The sequence below is a fragment of the Microtus pennsylvanicus genome, chromosome 18 (assembly GCF_037038515.1).
Source record: "Microtus pennsylvanicus isolate mMicPen1 chromosome 18, mMicPen1.hap1, whole genome shotgun sequence".
NCBI classification, from domain to species: Eukaryota; Metazoa; Chordata; class Mammalia; order Rodentia; family Cricetidae; genus Microtus; species Microtus pennsylvanicus.
The window spans coordinates 4611346-4635378 of NC_134596.1; the positions used below are offsets into that span (position 1 = coordinate 4611346).

At 46.8% G+C, this 24033-nt stretch overlaps 1 protein-coding gene across 4 annotated transcripts in view; it reads right to left on the reverse strand.

The window, feature by feature from the left end:
* Sergef (secretion regulating guanine nucleotide exchange factor) overlaps positions 1-24033 on the reverse strand; it is a 212243-nt gene that overhangs the window by 151508 nt on the left and 36702 nt on the right. For 3 of the 4 annotated variants that reach the window (XR_012908246.1, XM_075952338.1, XM_075952339.1), the window contains one exon: positions 6930-7096. Coding sequence is in view for 3 of the 4 variants with exons in the window: in XM_075952338.1 (XP_075808453.1) it covers positions 6930-7096 (167 nt within the window). In the remaining variant the exon portion in view is untranslated. Of the gene's footprint in view, positions 1-6273; positions 6374-6929; positions 7097-24033 lie in introns of all 4 variants that reach the window. The other variant, XM_075952340.1, reaches the window with a different exon arrangement.

Here is a 24033-nt window from a genome sequence, read left to right on the forward strand (position 1 = left end):
AGAGACAGGCATGTTGAACAGGTGTAAGTGATAAAGTGTTAGCACACTGTGAGCCTCTTCACCGGAAGCCCCAGAAGGGGCGAATGCCTGTGTAGGCAAAGCCTCTCTGTGGTCTCTGCAGACCACTGGATGGCCAAATGCCTCAAAATAAGGACACATGCTTTCCCAACTTTCTGAGCCGGAGCACAGACTAGAGGACAGGAGAGGTAAAGAGAGGCACACACCTCTAATCCATTCATTTTCCATCTGCTCAACCAGTAAACAGCACTGCTCTAGTTAGCTTTGACTGTCAACTTGACACCGTCTAGAGTCAGGAGAGATGAAAGCTATGAATAAGAAGCTGCCTACATCAGACTGGCCTGTGGACATGTCTGTGAGGGTCTGCCTTGATTATTAATTGATGGAGAAGGGTCCAGTCTATTAGTAGCAGTGCTAGCAGTACCATGCCTCGGCAGGTGGTCCTGCACCATGTAAAGAAGCAGGCAGAGCATGAACCTTCCTGTGAGTGAGATCCTTGGTAGGAAATAACACTACAGAATAGCAAATATTCCTGCCTTCAGTTTCCTGCCTCACTTCCCTCAGTGATAGTAGGTGACCTGGAAGTGTGAGATGAAATAAACCCTTTCTTCCCCTTGACACAAAGTTGCTTTTGGCCAGAGTTTTCACAGCCACAGAAGGGAAGCTAGGACATCCACTAAGCACCTCAAAGGTACAGGGCATAGTCTAGATACTGAGACTGCAACTTTCAACAGGAAAGACAAGGCCTTTGTTCTCCTTTGCATTCTAGTGAAAAAAGCAAGATGCTAAAGGAAAAAAAAAAGAAAGCAGGCAGTGGCTGCATCCCAGTAACTCTTTTCCTGTTCTCTCTCTCCAGCATGGCTGTGCTGTCCAGAGGCTCCCTCCTGCACGTCCCCATGGGCAGATCCACTTCCGTGCAGTTTGCTCTCTCTCTCCCTGCAATGCCCAGCACCCAACAGAACAAGCTTTGCTTGGTTATTATGGTCTTGGAGAGGGCACCAAAGGCCCTTTTCTCGGAAAGATTTAGGGCTGTCAGGTCCCTAGAGTCTAAGACCTCAGGTTCCTCTGGCAACAGCATGGATGCTAAGGGGTTCCTGCCAGAGAGTCACTCGGGAATGCTTTTTTTCAGGTTGTGTTCAATTCTGTCAGAGCCCTCCGGACTCAGCTGATTGCTGGTGGTAGATTTCTGTGTTATTTGGGGCACTGAAGTCCCACGGTCTTGACACAAACTTAAAATTAGAAATGCATTAGATATAGGAAAGGAGGAAGGTCATTCAGGAAAGGCGGTCTTCTGGGAGAGCTGCAGGACAAAGGCGCCCTGGAAACTTCCAGGTTCATTAATGGGCTTTACACAGCATTCAAGTGGTATTTCTCCTTCAGAAATAACACGGTGGAAAGCGTAGGGGACAGGCTCAATCCTCAGCTAACACAGCTGAGTGAGTGACTCGGCAAACTAAAAATAGCTCCTTTCCCACTCGCTCTGACAGATTTCACTTCGACCCTGTGCACAGGTTGATCCTCTGCAGCTTTTGTCCTGCAGCAAAACAAGGGCTGGTGGTACCTGAGCTTCTCAGCGACCGACTCTCTGTCCCAACTGTTGTTTAATTCCACGCTCCTGTTCCCATGTGTAAACACATGTGCACGTATGTGCTGAGATTTGGTGCTCCTCAACCAAACGTGGGCAGAATTTAAACCAGGAACATGACTCAGGGCTGTGAGTGCAGGCTGAGCCCAGGCAAGCCCTCAGAAACACTGGCAATCAGGTCGTTTGTCTTGGGTCCTCTCCTACCTCCTAGCAAGCCTCTTTGGGCCCCAGTGTCCTTGATTGTAAGTGGAAATAATCATTCCTCGTGAGGCCTATTTCACAGCACCATGCTCGGATCAAGTGTGACAATGTGTGACTCTGCTCTGTCTTTGCTACTGTGCCGGGGAGTGGGACAGGTCTGACAGGCAGTCACAAAGCAGAACTAGGCTCAGGCACGGGACGGTACGGCAGTGCATGCTATAGCTCACACTCACTTCAGCACGTAGTGTCTCTGCTATACACCAGCTTGGTTTAGAGAACCTAGGTCAAACAACAATTCCTTTTTGCTGGTGTCCTCAGAACTAGTCATTCTGTCTTCACTGTTTCCTTGCACCTATCTCTACAACACTTTTCACCCTGCACAGTGCCATGCTTACTCGGGTACTGGGAAGTTCTGTGAACACTAATGCTTATAGAGTTGACAAGGGAAAGGAGAAGATATCAAAGTCCAGAAAGAGATAGATGTCAGAGAAACCCAGATGAGTGGGAAAGGTAGAACACACACAAACAAAAGGGCAGGGTCCCCGAGGTCTGCACAGGGGGTACCAACAAACTACAGGCCTAAGAGCCAAAGCTGAACTGCAAGCTCTGGGTAGACCATGCAGAGATAGAGGGCATCAAACAGACAGAGCAGGTGTCCTTCGGAAGCCCACAGTGAAGCTCTGGGTAGACCATGCAGAGATAGAGGGCATCAAACAGAACAGAGCAGGTGTCCTTCGGAAGCCCACAGTGGCAACAGGGCATCATCTTAAGTCCTTGAACATAAGTGGATCAGAAACAAGAAGAGAGGACAAAGAAACAAAGCAAACCAACATGGCACTGAAGCCCAGAGCTTCTAGAGTGCCTAGCATTCCCAGGTCTGTCAGGGTCAAGCTGACTTCAAAACTAGGAGCCCCAGAAGCCAAAGTTGTCATGACCTTCAGGAGTATCATGGCCAAGAAATAAAAGAGAGAGATAAAAGAGACTCAGTCAGAATCATCTGGACCAACCAGCATCCTGGGAAAGTAAGAACACAGGAGGAGAAGAGCTTACCCAAATTCACCATCAGGGAAGAATCAGAGTAAGACCCAACACTAAGCCACAGCTTTGTTCTTACCCCAGAACCCCAAGGCAAGCCAGGTTATAAGCTCCAGCTGCCGAGGCCCCTATGATTCCACTAAGTGAGTCCAAGTACTTCTCCTCAACTGTGAAATGCAGGGTTCCACCTTGGGGTACAAGTCAGAGCCAGTGCTCATGGGAAATGTGCAACAGCCCACTTGGGGCTTAGGAAGCAAAAGGCTACTGTGATGTGTGCTCACAGTCACAAACAAATGAAGCCTCTCACACACTGTGCTGACATGTGCGTGGAGGTGAGTCCTGACTACTGCGCGACACTGGGAACTGCCCAAGGGAGGCTAGAGACCCAGCATGTAAAAACAGATCATGTGGGAGACACACAACCTCACCATGTTAAAGGAAGACTACCCAGACTATAATCTCAAGTAAGCTCCATCCCCAGATGAGACATTGCTTAGAATAAAAGAATCTAGATTTTTAGGGCATTAGAGGCTCTGTCACCCACACTTCCGAAGCCCCATCATGGGTCCTACGCTCCTCCTTCACAAAGCTTTGACCAGCGTGCACGGTCTCATTCGTGTTTATTTATCCTTGCTCACCAAAACAGAAAGCTACACTGCAGTTCAGCTCCACCTGCCTATGATTTCCTTCCTGACTGGGCTCTTGTTCTAGACCCTTCTCTGCAGATGTCCTATGCAGCTTCAGCACAGACAGCTCACTCCTTCCTCTTATCCCTTGGACATGAAAAATAATTTATGAAAATTAAAGAAAGTGGTCAGCTGTGTGTGTCACACATAGGCCCCTACAGGTCGGGAACTGTCAGCTTACTCCAGGGTGTTCATGCCTCTCCAGATGTCCCTACATCCCTACTCCATCCAAGTCCCTGGCCATGGTAGCACCTAGCTTAATATGGCTTTTATCTCCTCTAAAGCAAACCCGCCAAAACCTACCATTTTCTAACAGCCTACCAGCCTCACTCTCCCTGGGCCTCTGGCAAACAGATGCTAAAGAAGCCAGATACAGGTATTGACAGGAGACAACACACAAACACAGTTTATCAACATCTGGTGGCCTGGAGTCTGAACCTGCATAGAGACCCCAGGGTGCATATCAACCCCAGAGCCTGGAACAAAGAAGGAGAAGAAAACTTCAAATGTAGCCGCTAAGGGAGGGAAAGGGGATTCAAGCCTATTCCTTATCTTGCTCCTGAAAGTCACACCTGTTGGACCTGGTGGCACAGGCCAATAATCTCAGCTCTTTAAGAGGCCATGGCAGAAGAATCACGAGTTCAAGGCCCGTCTGGGCAACTTAGTGAGAACCCATTGCAAAATAAAAAGTATAAAAAAGGACTGGAGATACATCGCAGTGGCAGGGCACCTGCCTAGCATGTACAAGCACAACAAGGCCCTAGGTTCAACCTCAGTACTTGTACGTCGTCATGTCACACCAGGTTCACAGGGGCCACGCTTGTATTGTCTGTGTCGGCAGCAGGTGGCATACTAGGCCAACACAGATCACTGAATGCTTCTTGCAGAAGACAGGGTAACCAACAGTTACCAAATCTTCACTGCCTGTCATGAACTATGCATGCTATCCTCACCAACACACTATGGATTACACAAGGTCTATCTTAGGAATTATGACCTGCATCTTGCCAACAGAACCAGACACAGAGAAAATGAGGCCCCGATGCCTTTCCTACTATTCCACCCAAAGTTTCAAATGACATGGGAAGGACAAGGAATGATAAATGCTACCACACTATGTACCAGGCTCTCTGCTGCTGACTGCACCATGCAGAAGAGATAAAATACTCCAGTTCCTCACTCACTCACTGGTAGAACCAAACAGAACCTAGAGAGATATAGTAGACATCACAGAGATACTCAAGGCTGCTGCCCTTGAATTTCACCCCCAAGAGTCCATCTCAAGGGAGCAGTTCAACCAGCTTTCAAAGCACAGTTCAACGGTGGTGATGTGAATAAATAAATAAAATAAAAAAGAAAATTATCTGTCTAAAGAATGGTTTAGAGCCAGGTGGTGGTAGGTGCACGCCTTTAATCCCAGCACTCAGGAGGCAGAAGCAGGAGGATCTCTGTGGGTTCGAGGCCAGCCAAGGCTACACAGAGAAACCCTGTCTCAAAAAACAAAAACAAGCAAACAAACAAAGAATGGTTTAGAAAGTCTCAGAACCTTCCAGTCAGTAATGTAAGATATCCCTTTATAAAAACTTTTTTAATGTTTATTTATTTTGCGTATATATGTATGTGTTGACCTGTATGTCAGAGCAGTTCTCTCCTCCCACATGTGGGTCTCATGAGTCAAACTCAGGCCAGCAAGCCTTGGTGGTAAGCTTCTTCTTCTTTTTTTTTATACAGTGTTTTACCTGCATATCTGCCTGCAGGCCAGAGGAGGGCACCAAATCTCATTACAGATGGTTGTGAGCTACCATAATGGTGCTGGGAATTGAACTCAGGACCTTTGGAAAAGCAGTCAGTGCGCTCAACTACTCAGCCATCTCTCCAGCCCCAAGCTTCTTTGCCTACAGAGCCACCTCACTGGCTCTCTGTAATTGTTTTAAATAATTATTCTAAGACCAAGAGGAAATGAAACAGTATTTGTAATAACAAAGGCTGGAGTGAATAACAAATGCTATCTATGTGATCTTTAACAAGTACTCACTGGTGCACATGCGAGAAGAATGTGCTTTATTAGGGAAGAGGCTGCACGCGGGGTTATTGCTATTGCTGTAGACATACTGTCTTTTTAGCATTATTAGTCAAAGGGAGAGGAAGAAAGAAAAGTAGAACCTCAAGCTTGCACTTACGAAAGGCTCAGGAGAATGAAGGCTAGGATGTGAAGAATAAATGGAAGCATCTGTCAAACCCAAGAGGAGGTAGCCAGGTGGCCCTGGGGAAGGGAAGCCCTCCAGGTGTAGAGAAGGTTGTAATTAGCCTCATGCTAATTACAGAAATCTTACTAGATTATTAATTTTTCTGACAGACTCTGAGTGAAGACTAAATTCCTTCATTAAACTAATTCCAGTTCAGAGACAACAGTTCTTGGTGCCCATTCTTCTAATCACCTAGGACTCAGCTTTGGACTCAGATTTCTTTAAGGGGCTGGCCACTGGGAGTTTGGCCATGCTCTAGTGAGTATATGGGTAGCACAAATTGAACTTTTTTGTTGTTGTTGTTGTTTTGTTTTGTTTTTCTTCTTTTCTTAGAGGGTTTGTCACAAGGATGAGGAGCAGACCTGAGAGGACTGGGAAGTGAGTCATCGAGTGCATGATGTGAAATTCCCCACCCCCCAAAAAAATCAATACAAATATTATGTTGAAAAACAAACAAACGAAAAGACACCAGTAAAGTAAAATTAAGAACCAGAACATATACCCTGGAGAAATTAAGATTCCTGCCTTAAATGTAGAACTTCAAGATGCTTCAGAGAATCAAAGCAGCTTGAATAAGCAAGTGAACTACAATGTTTTCTTCTCTGGAAAATATAAACAGAGGTGCAGAATACTTAGCTTGTCTTTAAGGCCTCCTAGGTTGGGTTTCAGCCACTCTCCAACTCTTGATATTACCTCCTCAGGGCTCCATGACCTAGCCAATTTAACTGTTAGAGCCCTCATACATTTTCCTCACATCTTACCCTGCATGACTGTTCAAGCTGTTATGTCCCTAAAAGTCCTCCTCTCTCTTCCAAGCGCTTGCTTAAGTCCCATCCATCCCTCAAGGCATACCTCAAACCCGTGCCATTCTCAAACTTAAGTCAATTCCTCCAATTGAATCCAAGTTCTCCTGCCAGTGTACCTGGAATACTGGATTCTGAAGCTCATTAAATGAGTTACACAGTCTGCCTTATATACCTAAGTAACCAAAACCCAACTTCTCTACTATATTAAACCATTAGCTTCTTGTGAGCAAGAACCCCATCAGATTCCTATATCAACAGATGATAACACCTGATGTAGAGTGGGCCCCCAGGAAACCCTTCACTGTGAGACAAGAAAAGCACCACAATGCCTCTACAGGAAGTCACCACTTACCTTGGCTGCTCCTGTCAGGCAATGCAGAGACAAAGGCACACTGCTTTGCTGCCTCCAAAAGGCAAGCGATGAATCTAGTTTGTGGGGTTTCTGGCCATCAGGAGACTCCAACTTCCGCCCTAGCTGACCATAGTCTGCTCGACCCCAGGTAAACACCTTGCCAGTTTCTACAAACAAACATAATTTGAATGAAGGTTACATTCTCCAGATGCTCTCAAGGGTAAGCAAAGGGTCACTGGTAAAATTGTGAATGTTTATTTCATTATGTTCCAATAAAGAATTTGAGCATTTGCTGGGAGATGCTCTTGTACACTATAAAGATTTGTCACTTGTACTGGCTTAACAAAATGCTGATTGGCCAGTAGCCAGGCAGAAGTATGGCAGGGCAACCAGACTAAAAGAATTCTGGGAAGAGAAAAGGCAGAGAGAGAGAATCAGTCACTAAACAGATGCAGAGGAAGCAAGATGAGAATGAGGTACCAAGCCCCATGTCTAAACATATACAAGAATTATGGGTTAATTTAAGTTGTAAGAGATAGTTAATAATAAGCCTGAATTAATAGGCTAAACAGTTTATAATTAATATAAGCCTTTGTGTTTCTTTGGGACTGAATGGCTGTGGGACTTGGCGGGACAGAAATTTCCATCTAAAAGCATTGGGTTGGGGGGTAGCTGAGATTTCTTGCCATGTAGGCATGAGGACCAGGGTTCAGATGCTCAGAACCCATGTCAAGAATCAGATGAGGTAGTTCACATCTGCAATCCCAGCACTCCTATGAAGAGATGGAAGGTGGTGATGGAGAATGCTCAGAAGTCTACAGGCTAGGCAGCCTGGCACACACAACAGTAAACAAGAGACTATCTCAAACCAGGGAAAAGGGGAAGACCACCCAAGATAGGTCTGTAACCATGGCACAGGGCCCACACTCTTGCAAACATGAAGGTGTGTGCATATGAGCACGCACACATACACACACAGGCAGAGATTTTTTTTTTTAAGAAAAAAGAAACCTTGAATATTCATCTGTTCACGTAAGTGGGAACTTAAGTTCAGAGAAACTAAAGAATTCTCCCAAAAACAAACATGTAGAGAGGACACAGCCAGACTCAAAGAAAGAGTCTCAGGCCTATGATGCTCTTGCACAGAGATGGCTTCATGGGTAAATGCCAGCCATGCTGGTGGCCCACCCACTCTCTCCCAGACCCACCACCCCTCCTTCTGCTTTGCCCAGATGTCTGGTCTCAACTCTCCTCCCTCCTATGCAATCCAGGGCCTTGTATCCTGACTGAAATTTCCCATTCCTCAAATCTCTCAGAGCTTTCCCCCTAACTCAATGCTGGTTTCTTGTTTGCCCCTCCTAGTAACCTAAGGACTCCTCCTTTACCCAAAGGAGCAATCCTAACAGTCCAAGGCAAGCATATCTGTGTGCTGGAATAAAGGGAGCAAGAGGAGAAAATTGTAAAGAGCTATTTGAAGGCAGAAATGCATTCAGTTCCCCAGCACCATGTGGGAAGCCAGCCAGCACTGCAGATGACAGAAGAAAATGAGGTTTGGAAAAGGAGCAACGGCCTCTCATTCCCCAGATAAGAGAGATTTCACCAAATTCATTCAGTTGTACCAAGTGCTGCCTTTGTTATTCCAACAGAATTTCAAAATCCGACAAGGCATAGATTATTAACAGATTCTCTGCAATAAATATGCATAACCATGTGCGCCATATAAATTCTTTATCTGTGTTTATTTTAACAAAGAAAATTCTGCTTAAGAAACAAAACACCGAGTAATGCATATTAAATCCAAGACAAAGCTACTGTGTTTGGTATCAAAGCTTCATCTGGCCCCACATGAAACATATGGCTTCCAGTGTCAGCTAAGAAACAGCCCAAGATGATAGCAGAAGTGTCAGGAGACCACAGACATATGGGGCGCTGTAGGGATGAATTCTCAGGTTCAGCCTACTAGCAGGCACTAAGACAGATACACAGAAATCTTCCAGGCTTCCTAGGATAGGGGACTGTAGTGGTTTGAATAGGAATGGCCCTCAAAGGTTCTTATATTGAAAGCTTGGTCACCAGGGAATGGCAATATTAGTAGGTGTGGCCTTGTTGGAAGAAGTATGTCAGTGGAGGCAGGTTTTGGGGTGTCAGATGCCTAAGCCAGGCCCAGTATCTCTCTCTTCCTACTTCCTGCTCATCCAGATGTAGAACTATCAGCTACTTCTCCAGCACCATATCTGCCTGTGTGCCACCAGGTTTCCCACCATGATGACAATGAGTCTAGAAGCCAGTCCCAATTAAACGCTTCCCTTTATAAGAATTACCATGGTCCTGGTCTCTCTTCACAGCAACAGAACACTGACCATGACAAGAACCAAGTCTGTACAGCCCACAGGGTACTGGAAACATTATGCGATTGGGAATGGGGCACTGGGAGCACTGGACCCTGCACAGCCACATGCTGTTCCTTTTGCTGGAGCTACCATTTCCTAACGGACAGAACTACTATTCCAGCTGCCCTTCATAACCTGGCAATTGCAGCCAGCTGAGTCTACGTATATACTGTTGGTCCCAAGAACCTTTCCTGGTCCCTCAACTTTCCCAGAAAAGATTAAACTTACCACCTTTGTGTTCTCCAACTGCCACAGTGCCATGGGACAGTTAAGAAAATTAAGCTCAGAAGTGGCCTGCTGAGGGGCACACAGATAAGCTGCCTAGGCTGCATCAGTTATGGTTCAAGTCACTGAACACTCATGAAACCCTCCTCCCTCACTTATGTGGATTAGACTGAAAATAGTTGGTGCCCAGTTGGCCAGCTGTCCCTCTATCTGAGCTGGTCAGAATTTAAAATCAGACTGCTTTAGTAGGAGAGTCCTGAAGATGACCATTGTGTGTGTGTGTGTGTGTGTGTGTGTGTGTGTGTGTGTGTGTGTGTGTGTGCAAGTGCATACATGTGTGTGCATGTGGACACATATTCAGTATCTTTCTCAATCGCTCTCTACCTAATTTTTTTGAGTCAGGTCTCCCACTAAACCTGGGGCTTGCCATTTTGGCTAGACTGGCTGGTATCCTCCTATCTCTGCCTCTCCAGCACTGGAATTACAGGCACACACCATTGTGCCTGGCTTTTTTGAGTGAGGATCAAACTCAGGTCCTCATGCTCATCCAGCAAGCCTCTTACTGAATGAGCCCAACCACTGCTTCCTAAGGACTCCGACATTGCTCAGCTGGGAAGAAGTAGCAAACTGCTATCTGCAGGACCACAGGAAGAACTGTATTATCATAAATGGCAAACTGAATCCTTTCTTTCAAATCAAGCAAAATATCTTAAAACTTTCTGCTATTGATTATTGATGTTTGAGACAGGCAAGACTGCCAGACTATGGAGCCATCATTATTACATCTCCAATGGCAAGCAACCGTTACTCCACTTACATAGCACTTTCCAAACATTAACTAATTAATCTTCATACTCTCTGGGGAAGAGACAAGGCAGAAGGCAGGCCAACCCAACAGCCTCAAATCTAAGCTTAGAACACCCTCCTCTGAGTCTGTTTATACTAAAAACACTGTACAGTAGAGGGCTCACAAGGGAAGAAGAGGACTCCTCTTTTAAAGAGAAAGTAAGGGGCACCTCCTAGGGAGAGAGACACCAGTCTAAAGAAGCCTCATAACTCTGACATAGATTACTAAGATAATTAAATGACCTGAGAAGTTAAATAGCTCAATCGAATTCCAACAGCGGGTTATAGGATCACGGTTTAAAACAATGGGGCAGGCAGAGATGGCTCAGTGGTTACAAGTATCTGGCTGCTAGTACCCACATCAAGTGACTCACAACTACCTGTAAATTCAGCTCCAATGATATAATGCTCTCTCCTGACCTCAAGAGGCACCTGCACTACATAGCACTCACACATGCACACACACCGACCCAGAGTCTGATGGAATGTACAATGATATCCACGTGCAAGGAGGCAGTGCCCTGCTCTGTGTGCTCCAGCTTCTCCTACTAGCAGGACACTCCCAGAAGGCCATGTGGAATTCAGAACTCTAGCTGTATTCAACACTTAGACTATGTCTTTATGTCACCCAGAGCCAAAGAAAAATAATCTCTACACACACACACACACACACACACACACACAAATCTCATTAGTGCGCACCAGACATGTGCCCTAAGCTGAGGTCAGATCATGGAGCTAACAAATGACCCTTTTCCTCAGAGTAAAGAATTATGTATTGGGGCTGGAGAGATGGCTCAGCGATTAAGAGCACTGCCTTTTCTTCCAAAGGTCCTGAGTTCAATTCCCAGCAACCACATGGTGGCTCACAACAATCTGTAATGAGATCTGGTGCCCTCTTCTGGTGTGCAGGCATACATGCAGGCAGAATACTGAGATTATTGTATACAAAATAAATAAATAAATAAATCTTAAAAAAAGAAATATGTATTAATGTGGTTAAAAAATAAGTCTATTAGTATCATCCACAAAGTATGTGTCTACAGATAAATGACACACGAGAGAGAAATTTCAAAGGAGCTCAAAGTGAAGTCAGAGGGTGAGACCTGGTGTACAGGCATGACCATGTGAGATGCTACATGAAAAAGAGACACAGAAAACAGCAGGGGCTGAGTGAAGAGAAAGGACCACAGAGAGCATTCAGGGAGGACTCCACTCAAGCTGGAACTTGGAAATGTCTCTGGTGATGGGATAAATGCCATTTAAGATGAACTTCTGAGTAAGAAAAGAAACCAGAAAAGAGGAGGATATGAAAGAACAAGAAAGAGATAAGCAATGCAGAGAAATTCGCAGCCCCATGTGGAGCAGAACCAGGTTCCCAGGATGGAGTCTGGGCTTCAGGACTGACAGGCTCACTTGCCACGGGAAAAGACCAAGTGGTCCCTAAACTCAGTTGTTTGCCATCCTTTATCAGTAATAAGTTTGTCAGCCAATATATGTACTTTCAGTTATTTTATTAAAATGTACACTTGTGTTTCACCATTTATAAATTTTGGCTATGTATCCTTATTTAAAAATATATAAGATAACCCCAGCACAGTGACTGACTGTATCTGCAGCCGGGAGGATTGATCTAAGAGGCAAGCTTTGGTGGGCTACACAGGAAGTTCCAGGCTCCCCTGAACCACAGTGTGAGACCCTGTGTAGAATATGTATATAGAGAAAATAAAATTTACTCAAAACTCAGAAAATTTAAAAGAACGTGAGAAAACTGGAAAAGAAGGGGTCCCTCACACTTACTGTAGAAACCACTGCAACCAGACCTGGGAAGACTGCGGACCTAAAGCAGGTATGGGGCCTCCCGAAAGGATGCCTGGCTGGCCATCCTCTGGCCAAGGTCTGTCCACGTCCTGAGGTGGCAGCTGGCATCCAGCACTTGTGTAGCACTGACAGCACACTCACTGGGCACTGCTCTAAGCACATCATCTCTATATGCTGAGTGCACAGTGTCTGGTCCTCCACCTAGGCCTGAGAAGGAGGCAGGGATGTACTGACAGGGACATGGCACCCAAACCTCAGAAGCTTTAAGTTAAAGAAGGGAACCAGCCTAGAAACAGAGCCTAGGATATGCCGGGGCCTACCAGGATGGAATTCCTAGGGGAAAAGGGAAAACCTGTCGCATCTTGTCCCCACATTAGAGGAGGAAGAGATGAACAGCACACCGAGATTTCACCATTTCATGACTGGTGGTAGGGCAGAGATGCAAGAACAAGGGTCTCACTTAGATAAGTCATAAAAATGATCTCATTATCAAGTTATTTAACTGTTCTGAGACCTTTGGCAAACATTTCATCAAACATCCCATGCTCTTAAGTGGGAGAAAGATGACCAGGCACAAAGCTGGAAGGTGGTAGCGAGGAGTGGTGGTGCACTCCTTTTAAATCCAGCACTCAGATGGCAGAGGCAGGCAGATCTGTGAGTCTGAGGCCAGTCCAGTCTACATAATGAGTTCTAGGCCAGCCAGGACTACCCAATGAGACCTTGTCTCAAAGCAAACAATCAGGGATAGGGAGCCCTCTGCGGTCAGAAGAGGGTGGTAAAGCTCTGTCCTCACCACCCTACCCCACCCATCCAGCACTGTCTGCCCCCACGGTCACAGCAGGTGCTATGGCTGCTACCAGGAGCTCCTGGCAAAGAGATACTCCTTCCAGAGAAGGAGTCTTAAAGGGACAGAAAGATGGGTGGGAGGAACATTCATATTTTCTTAAAGACTGTCCAAAAAGGGAGCAGACCATCACTGATGAAAACAATTTGACATTAGCCAAAGGGAAATCCATGGGTCAGACAGAGGCAAGACTCTCTCTTCAGTCCTCCCAATCCAGCTCCCCAGGAAGCTATGGTCCTTCTGGAAGGTGCACACAAGAAAGTCACTGTCAGCCTGTGGATTTATTCTGGTTGTAGTTAGCTGTTTTCTGGTGGCATGTGCTCTGCACCTTGGAAGGAAGGTAAGGGTGACCTTGTTAAACTTGTGAATTTGTTCTGGTTGTAGTTAGCTGTTTTCTGGTGGCATGTGCTCTGCACCTTGGAAGGAAGGTAAGGGTGACCTTGTTAAACTCATTCTCTGCTCTTTCGTCTTCACTATGAGCACAGCCTTTCAAAACCTGGTTTATATCAAATGGGGAAAGCAAACTGAGCTTCAGTGTACATTTATCTGTTTCCTGATGGTGGATATCATGTGACCAGCTGCTTCGAGCACCTGTTGCCTTGACTCCCCATGATGGTCTGGAATTTGAATTGTGAGCTAAAGCGAACCCTCTCTCCCTTGAGTTGGTTTTATAACAGCACTTCATCCCAGCAAGAGGGAGGGAAACTAAGTCACCCAGCATCACCCACTGATATAGGCACGGGGAAGAGGATTTCAGGTGCCAGCAAGCAAGCCAAACAGCTTCCATCCTATGTGCCCTGACGCTTTCCCCAGGCCTCCACCCTCCATGCTCCTCTTGTCACCCAGGTCATATCTAAAGCCCACTAACCTGGTCAACTCCTACTTACCTTCACCCCTTAGACCAAACCAGATGTGTCTGTGCAACAACCTAGAGAACCCCCGCTCAAGGCTTTGAGAGCATTTATCTTAACAAAGAAATCTATATGCACTGGAAGAACTGTTAGGTTAATGTCTGTCTCCTCTAGAAAGTCAGCTCCATGATAATAGAGATTGGCACAAAGTTGGTACTCAAGAAATACCTGTTTCCTAGGGGAATCTAATCATCCTCTCCTTTACCTCTACTGAGCTTTGCCAACTCTACATGTTATCCCTAAGTCTCACCTGCAGAATTATAATAACAACATGCCCCTTGAAGGGCTACTTCAAGGTTACCTTTGCATGAATCAGACAGTGGTTTGAATAAGAATGGCCCCCATAGGCTCATATATTTGAATGTTTAGTCACCAAGGAGCAGAACTTTTTAAAAGGATTAAGAGCTGGGGTCTTGATGGAGAAAGTGTGTCACTGGGAGAGTAAGACGGGGAGTGGGGGTGTTACTGTGAGGTTTCAAAAGGCCATGCCGAGCCCAGCATCTCTCTCTCTGCCTGCCAGGTAGGGATGCAGCTCTCAGTACCTAGCAGGATACTGCTCCAGTACCTGCCTGCCTGCCACCATGCTCCCAGCCATGATGGACTAAACCTCTGAAACTGTAAGCAAGCCCCCAATTAAATACTTTCTCTTGTAGTAGTTGTCAAGGTCATGGTGTCTCTTTACAGCAACAGAACAGTGACTAAGGCAGCGATAATATGGCAATATGAGCCAATGTCAGTATTATCTTCCCAAACTAAGTAACACAGCCTGATCAAGGACGCCCATGATCACACCCACAGTTGCTAGCAATTCAGCAAATCTTCTCGGCCAACCCCACCCCCAAGCACAGTCTTAGAGTCAAAGGCACTGACCATCATGAAGAGTAACAACGAAGGCTTCATCATAGGATTCTGGACTTTCTTTCTTTGTTTCTTTCAAAATTACTTCTATATGTTTGGGTATTTTATCTACACATATGTTTCCTTCCTTCCTTTCTTCCTTCCTTCCTTCCTTAATTTCCTCCTTAATTTCCTCCTTCCTTCCTTCCTTTCCCTCCCTCCCCTTGCCCCAGATTCAACATAGTGGCACACCAGAAGCCTCTGATACAGATCAACTAAAGCTGGGAAAACAGAAGAGATATAAAGCAAGGTGAACTGGAGAGAAGAGGGAAGGAGAAAGAAAGGGAAAGAGGAATGAGACCAAAGGGGAATGGAGGGGGAGTAGAGGGACAGGACAGAAGGGAGGAAGCTTTGGCCAACGGCTCATGAGACTATATTCTCATCTCAGGTTGCATTGCCTGGAAAAGGCCCTTCTCTCTAAAGTCTAACTTTCACATCCATAAAATGAAGAAGGCTCAAACAGACAACTTCTCAGACATATGCAAATATAAAACTTCAATAATGGTGGCTCAAATTCTTCAGGGTCAAATGAGTGATGTGCTATTTAATTTTATTGACACCTTGAGAATCTTCAGTCTGTCATAAAATGAGACATTCACTCTAATTTCAAAGGCCACCTATATAGTTGATAATTCAAATAAAAATTGAGACTCAATGATGAATCCTAATTTTAGTAAAATTTCCCAAATTTCCAAAGTCACATTATGAACAATCTCACATAGGAAAAGTTAATACAGGAATACAACTTTCCTTTGTGCTTTTCTTAACTTCAAAGGAAAGGCCATCTGCAAAGAGATTACATGAAAAGATGAGAACATGGGGGGAATTTACTTATCAAGAATGGACTGTTTGGCTGGGGAGGAAGCTGTCGGTCGAGTGCTTGTCTAGCGTGCATAAAGCCCTGAGTTTGATCCCTGTATCCCATAAAAACAGGGCATGCCTGTAATCCCAGCACAAGGCAGGTGAAGGTAAGAGGAGCAGAAATTCAAACCATTCTAGTTTACACAACGGTTTGAGGCCAGCCTTGTCCGCATGAGATGCTGACCCTGGGACTCGGATTTGGTGATAGGTGTCACTCCCGCTCTACAAACAGGTCACACAAGTTAAAGGACCTGATCAAAACCACAGAGCTAGCAAATGGGAGAGCATCGGTAATATCAGAGCAAGTATTCTAAAGGCACTTACTCCATACTATCACAATTAACCCACAGAAGCACCCAATGAGTAGGCTGAGACGAGAGGTTTGGTCTTGGACGCAGAGCCAGCAGCTATCACGGCAACGTGAGGATGAGACCTAGTCACCTGGCAGCAGAGGCAGCGTCCTTAGTCATTGTTCATTTAGGCACACTGCCTCTTCTCAGGTTGTTCACAGTCCCAAAGACACACACCTGGGTCAGAGGCATAAAGGGAGCCAGGCTAGGGGTGATCTTCACTCTTAGCCCATACGGCAAAGATCCCACAAGACACAGACATTACAGAAAGCTACTCCATTCAATGGCCACCAAATCAGAAATCAGGATGGGCCAGACTGGGCTGCAGATCTGACTGCAATATGCAGAGTCCCAAACAAAAACAGGAAAGAACAGAGCTCCAGGCTGATGGAAGGCCTCCAAGGATCCCCAACCCTAACTCATTTAGTAGCTTGCCTTCTGGTCAGGCAATGTGCAATGTCCCCAAAGACTTGTGGGTTTGAACACTTGATCTTCGGGGTCTTGGAAGGTTGTGGCACTTTAGAAGATTTGACTGAGCTGAAAGAAATGAGTCACTGAACAATAAATAGGCTTTGAAGGGTAAAGCACTACCTGACTCTTGGCCTGAGCTCTCCTGTCTCCTGGTCCATAGAGATGTAATTGTATAGCTGCAGAATAGACCCAGGCATTTCAGCTACCGTGCCATTCCCCACCATGATAGACTGTAGCCTCTGGAGGATGATACACAATAAACACTTCTGGGTGGTGGTAGCGCGGGCCTTTACTTCCAGCACAGGGAGGGTGGGGGAGATAGGTAGACCTGTATGAGTTCAAGGCCAGCCTGGTCTACAGAACAGACACTTCTTCCACACCTAGCGCTGCACTGAACACACACCAACTCCCTCCCCTCATGGAGCTTCCATTCCAATGGAAGAGAGACAGTTAAACCCACAAAACATACATATGGGTTTTTTTATGAATTACTAAGAAATAAAGTGGGAACAGTGAACAGGCAGCATGAGGAGCCCCAGGATCAGCACCGACTTCTGGCCATGTGCTTGGACTTCCCTATAGCAAACCACATTTCCTGCCCTTCCTCTCCCTCCTCCTCTCTTTAAAAATTGCTTTATCTAGCTGACATAAAAATTGCGAATGTTGGTAGGGTATCACATTATGTTTGATACATATATGCACATATACATATCATATATACATACATATACATATTCTGTAGTGATCAAATGCCACTCTTCTTTAAGGAAAAACCCTAACTTAAAAGTCTTAGCCAATCCACATAGCAATAACATAGCAATAACAGTTAACTCTCAGGCCCATGATAAAAGCCAATAAACACTAAAGCACTTAGCAACATCTAAATACAAACTAAGTGTTAGTAACATTGTGACTTTTATTCTCTAAAAACCCATGATGGGCCCCTGCTCTGATGAAGGCAGGTCTTCAGGCTTTGAGAAGTCTTTACTGGGCCCTGGCTTCCTGATCCTCGGGATCAAGATTGGGGTCCAACAGTACCTGAGCCTGCCAGTCAACCTAAAAGACACTTGGCTCAGAAGAAAATGCCCTGGTTGAGGCCAGTGCCTCTGCAGATGTTTCTCAACTCATTCCATATTCAAACGCCACAGCTTCTTCCAACACTTTTAGATTCTTATTAATAACACTTTAAAATGTAGATTGCTGCCTAATCTTAGCTGTGTAATTAAAAAAAATAATCTTGCTTCTCTCCCTCCCAGCATGAAAGGAAACTATACCCTCAGGGCTTCTGCAGCTAAGAATCACACCCTGAGCAAAGCTGGTAGGAGGCTCGAGGTGGGGGAGGGACATACCGTGCAATGAACGCAAGAGGCAAGTCTCAGCGCTTGATTTTAGAGAAAATAAAGCTGAGGCTAAGGAAGGGAAGGATCCTCCAAGGACACAGGATGCGCTGGCAGAGCCTGGGCCAGGACTCCAGTCTGCTACTTCCCAGTGGCTCTCCACCAAGTAGGAAAACAGACTGGAAGAGGGCTTCAGAGAACAGGCATAGAGCCCATGTGAGGGAGCCCACCCCAAGAACAGAACCCTGCTTATCTGGATAAAGAGCTATTGGTTTGTAATTCTCAAGCGCTCATGAATGCAAGGTTCAAAGTTCTTCACCCTTAGTGCAGCCTCACCAGCACCAGACAAGAAGGGACCTTAAGTACTCCGTATGCAGTCAGTCCAGAAAGAAAGTCCATTAGTTTCCCCAAGGTCAAGCAGGGCAAATCTAAGAGGAGAGCCCGGGCTGCCCTGATCCTGGCACATGCTGTCCACAGCTTCAGAGAAAAATACCAGTCTCTCAGCCATCACTACTTACCTCAGTCCATTCCCCGGTCAGTCTCAGCCATCACTACGACCTCAGTCCCTTCCCCGGTCAGTCTCAGCCATCACTACGACCTCAGTCCCTTCCCCGGTCAGGCTCAGCCATCACTACGACCTCAGTCCCTTCCCCGGTCAGTCTCAGCCATCACTACGACCTCAGTCCCTTCCCCGGTCAGTCTCAGCCATCACTACGACCACAGTCCCTTCCCCGGTCAGTCTCAGCCATCACTACGACCTCAGTCCATTCCCCAGAAGTTTCTTGGCAGGGAAGAGAGGGGAAATGAAATCTGTGTGTCCCTACTCACTACCCATGTTCTAAGAATGGATACTTGGGAGGCCTAGGGAGTGCACAGTGGAAAAACACATACCCTCTCCCTTAATCCTTTCCAAACTACCCTCTCCACACCTAGGCATGCCTGCAGCCCTGGCCATCACCTTCAGTTTTTGTCCATTAGAAATACCTTATCAGCAGTTTTTATTTCTGAAATTTAAAAAAAAAAAGTGAGAGAAAAGGAAAGAAAAATGATCAAGAACTGCCCTGCTGCAGGGATGCCATTGTCTCCACTAACGACAGGGACTCACGGTGCCACAGCCGAAGGCTAGAGGTGGAAAACTGCGGCCTGAGCATGCAGAAAAGAGCTGGTGATCCTCCAGCAAAAACCGTACAGCTCTCCACACAGCCCAGCCTGAGGCCTCAGTTTGTACAAGGGAAGAACAGGCTAGAGCCAGCGAAGGCTGTAGAGCATACATACCCACCATGTGAGGAAGCCAGCATCTCACTTCTGAAAACTCAAGAGATTCCTCCTAGATACATTATCTATCCCCTCAGTTTCCCCAAGGACTGGCTTTCTATAAATGAGAGAGACCTAATTAGAATCTTCCTATTGGGAAGACAATAGTTGTGACCAGTGTTTGAATGGGCAAAAACTCACCAAGACAAGAACAGAGAGGGGCAGGAGCCCACTTGGGATGCCAATTTGTGATCAACCACTGAGAACCTCTGTGGACATGACTTCATATGATACCTCTTTAAGTTATTCTAACCCCAACCCTGGAAAACTGTCCTGGGTTCTCTAAGAGAGATGAGTATAAAGATGTAGTAGAGGCCTAACAAAGCTGAGCAGCAAGGCAATCGGGTGATGTACTGTCAGTGGCTTCAGGACTTGCCACATGGGAGTGGGAGGAGGCAGCAATAAGCATCACCACAAGGAGCCACTGAGAATGCATTGTGTGTAATACCAACTAGAAGCCTCAGAACCTCCGCCATTTCAAAGAAGGGGCTTGGGAGAGGCTGGGATAGAGGCCCACCATGGAGCTGGTGGTCAGTGTGACCAGCACAGTTCTTAAATGCACGGGGCTTGTCTGAAGGCTCATGGTGGGGCAGCCTGCCCTCTGTTCTCAATCTGCTCTGTTTCTGTTCCCATCTGCCCCTCAGGCCCCAGAATAAGCCTCCATTACCAGCAGCCCACCTGCCAAGAACCTCCAAATCACTGGTGCAACTGGTATAAACATGGGCACAGGTTCAGACTACCTCACCTGGCAGTCACCTTTGGTCCCAGCAGAAGCCGTTAGCAGCAGAGCCGTGGTGGCTCCCTCAGAGAGGATGACTTCTCCATGACTGCACCCTGAGAGAGGCACCTGCTATTCTGGAGTTTTCCTGTCACAGGCTCAGCTCCAACCAAATCAGTGAGGTGCTGTTACTACGGGCCATCTGCCAGGACCCGGAAACAGCATTGTTACATAAGGGCCTGGGATAATGAAGTTTATTAAACTAGATTCTTCCGCCAGAAAGGAGACAAAGCATTTGAAACCTCCCTGTAAAGGGGCAATGTGGAGAGTAGAGAGGTGCTGGACAGGGGCCCACTGAGTGCTAATCCTGGCTCTACAGTTCCTTAGCTGTGGGAACGTGGGGACAAGCCATCCTTCCCCTAGGCTTCTGCTTTTTTCAAATTAAAACAGAGAGAGAGAGATGGCTCCTTAGAGCACTAAAATTCCATAGTATTTTCACCAAAATGGCAAACAAACAAGTTTGCCCCTTGTGCAGTGGCGAATGGGAAGATGGATATGCAGAGACAAAACTAAAGGTCAGGGCCTTCCATCAACTAGGAGGGAGGCCCCCGTGGACTCAAGGTTAGAGTGTGGCTGGGAACAGGAACATGAGGCCCTGCCTATACACATGGCACTGGCAAGCACATGGGCCCTTCACATCCGGCCCCTTGTTTGACCCTCACAGTTGTAAAGATGATGGTTTCCCTCATAGTTGACACTGAGCAAAACAAGGCCCAGAAACCAGGACAGGTGACCCTTTCTCCTACCCTCTCTCCAGTCCCTCACATGACAGATGAGAACAGGCCTTGACAATATTTCCATAGGAATTAAAGAAATGTTGTATATAAATCCTAGCAGAATGACTAACCTTGATAAATGAGGGGTCCTTTCTTCACACACCTCTACCTCTTCAGGGAGCTGCTGGGAGAAGCCCTAGAGATGGCCATTTTCAAGTCCTTACTAGACGCTTCAAAGGCCCCAGTGAGAGGGCTCAGTGGGTAAAAGCACCTGCTGCCAAGCCTAACAACCTGAGATCGATCCCAGGCAGTCATATTGTAGAAAGAAAGAACCGACTCCTGGGCTGGAGAGATGGCTCAGCGGTTAAGAGCATTGCCTGCTCTTCCAAAGGTCCTGAGTTCAATTCCCAGCAACCACATGGTGGGTTACAACCATCTGTAATGAGATCTGGTGCCCTCTTCTGGCCTGCAGACATACACACAAACAGAATATTGTATACATAATAAATAAATAAATATTAAGAAAAAAGAACCAACTCCTGAAAGTTGTTCTCTGACTTCTGCAAGAGTCATGTTTGCTGTGACACCGCACACACGCATGCACGTACAGAGCACATACAAAATAATAAAACATCATTTTTGAAATGGAAGGTAACGTGATGGCTTGCTACATGACCAGAGGTCAAACCAACAGACCAGGGAGTCGGGCAATTCCAGTCTCAGCCTGTGCCGTGGATACTAACAGCTACCCCACCTTGGAGGAAAGGGCTCTCCTCAGAGTCCAGTGCACCTAGGACCTGAAGCAGAGAGCAAGAGCCTGGGCAGAGGAGCCTGTAAGAGTCCTTGTGTGATTTCTGATTACCATCCATCCAGTCCCTCATAGAAACCCCCACCATCTCCTCACAGAACGAGGACACACTCCACCACAGCCAGAAGTATCCGAGGACTTCTCACGTTGTCTGGCCCACACCAGGCAGTCTTCCCCCTGGAATGCCCTCCCTAGCCTAAGGCAATCCAAATATTTGTGTGAGGAGATGCAGGAAGGAACTATGAGTAAGTGAACACATCCCTGTGAGGCAGAGAAGTTTGTGATCATGGCTCTCATTTCACAAGCAGAGAAATGCAGGCCCAGGGAGGTTAAATGACTTTCCCAGGGTGCCAGCTACTGCAAACTGGAACTTGGAGCTTGTTCCTCAGAGCTTCCTAGGGTAAAATCTTTCTCAGATTGAAAAAGAGCTGATTCCTCCAAGATTCCTCAAAATGGACCACTGTCTTCTTGGCACACACTGAGAACACTTTAAGGAACTGGCTGTCACTGATTACAGAGAGCTCCAGAGGGACAGGCAAGGTCTCCAAGAAAGGGTAAAGCATGGTGTCATGTGTCAAGAACCTAAAAATGATGACAAAATTATAGCCTGGCCACTTAATGCTCACTTTGAAAGCTCCTGGAACAAATCAATCCTCACCAGGAAAGAGGAGAGTTCCTTGAATGGCTCCCAAACCCTCTGCCGGTGACCTCTGAGCCCTTCCCAGGGCCATCTGGGAGTCTAAGCAGGGCTGACAGCCTTGCCACAACTTTGCTTTTTCCATTGGCTTCGCCTTCGCTCCTCCCCACCCTAAGATCGAGGAAACTGTGAGAGCCTGAATGTCGGCATCCCCCTGAAACAGCTGAAATGCTGGCCCTAATGTACTGATGTAAGGGGGTATGGCCTGTGAAAGGCGACCAGGTCATGAACAGAATCAGTGCTCTTTCCTCTGACACATCAGAGGGGAATCTGCCAGCACTTGGTAAGACTTCTGAGATCTGGACTGTGGGAAATAAGCTATTTCTAAGCCATTCAGTCACCTAAACAAAAACAAGCACCTGTTACCCACCCAGAGAGGTCACAGTGAGGGGGATAACATGGCCTGAAGTGAGCACACACAGCGGGACTCACAGGTCCTCTCTGTTTCTTAAGCAACGGTGTGACTGTAGAAAAGACACTCAACCCCACCTAGCCCTGACTGCATCTTGATCCTCGCTCGGGAGACTAAGAAACCTACAAGCGGCAAAGGAGAACTGGGCAGAGCAGCAGTGTGTGCAGGGCGCCCGGCAGACACTGGTTCTGGGCCTCAGCCTTGCCCTCCTGAGTGTTACTCTCCGCAGTGTGTCTCCAGCAAGGCCATGCCAACTAGCTGTTTCTTGGGTATTGGGGGCTAAAGCATAGTCCCAAAGTTCATCCGCAACACAGCCTGCTGGGAGGAGAACTAGTGAGCAAAGGACTAGTCAGAGTAGAGGAGAGTCTTGCCCTTGTGGGCAGGGGAGTAGGAATCAAGAGAGCCAAAGGACTCTGCATCTGCCCCCACCCTGTTCCTGCCTCAGATCCCAATCTCTGACTCTCCTACAGAGCAGCCAAAGAGGCCACCCCAACCTCAGTTCCTTTCATAAGCAAAGATTAGCAAGAACTTGAGGTCCCATCAGCTCTGACCTTGCTAATACTGACTCTGAATACTGTCCCCACCTACCTGTCTCCAAGGCTGTCTGCTGCCCACTGCTGCCATCTGGTGGCCTGCAGGCCCTGCTGCCCTTGACATTAGCCAAGCACTGAAGCCCCTTGAATGAATGTACCTACTCCAAAGCTGGCTCAGGTGGACTCACCCTGTACAGTTCCAGGATAACCCTTGCCAAACACAAAAACAGAAAACAATGGCCTGTTTTCCCCTCTAGTAGAGATGACACAGCAGCAGCTAGGAACTGATCTTTCTGAGGAGAGAGAGGTGGCCTGCCCAAGAGTCCCCGGCTGCCTGGCTCCCAGGACAGTACACAATTCCACTTCACTGCACTGTTTAGGGTGAGTGGGCATTTGCAAATCAAAACTGAGGCTGGGGAAACAAAGCCTTTGGAAGGTAGGAGGCAAACTGTCAGGACTCCTTGCAAACCCTGAAAAATAGGAACATAGATAGCATGGGCACTACCTAGAAAAATAACTGGGAACTACTGCTGTCCTTGGACCTTGAGAGGAAGAAGGCAAGAACATCTGCAGGGGTTTCCTGGGGCAGTACCAGGGCCCCACCACAAGCTGAGTCCCAGCCTAGGCAGACATCAGATGGGAGAAGAAAGACAGGAGCAGCCATGTATGCATGCATAGTTCCTGCATCCACCACACACTCAAGACATGAACTGCTCTGGGCAGGATGACATCTATCCTTCTCTGACTCCAGGCCTTGCTGCACCGGCCAGAGGAGCTCTGCAATGATGTGCTGCTGGATCCCTTGGGTTCACTGGGCACGCCTGCTCTTTAGAGGACCAGCTTCTCAAACTCTTGGCTGTCTGCAGCCATTTTCTGTGCGTTACAAAGCAGGC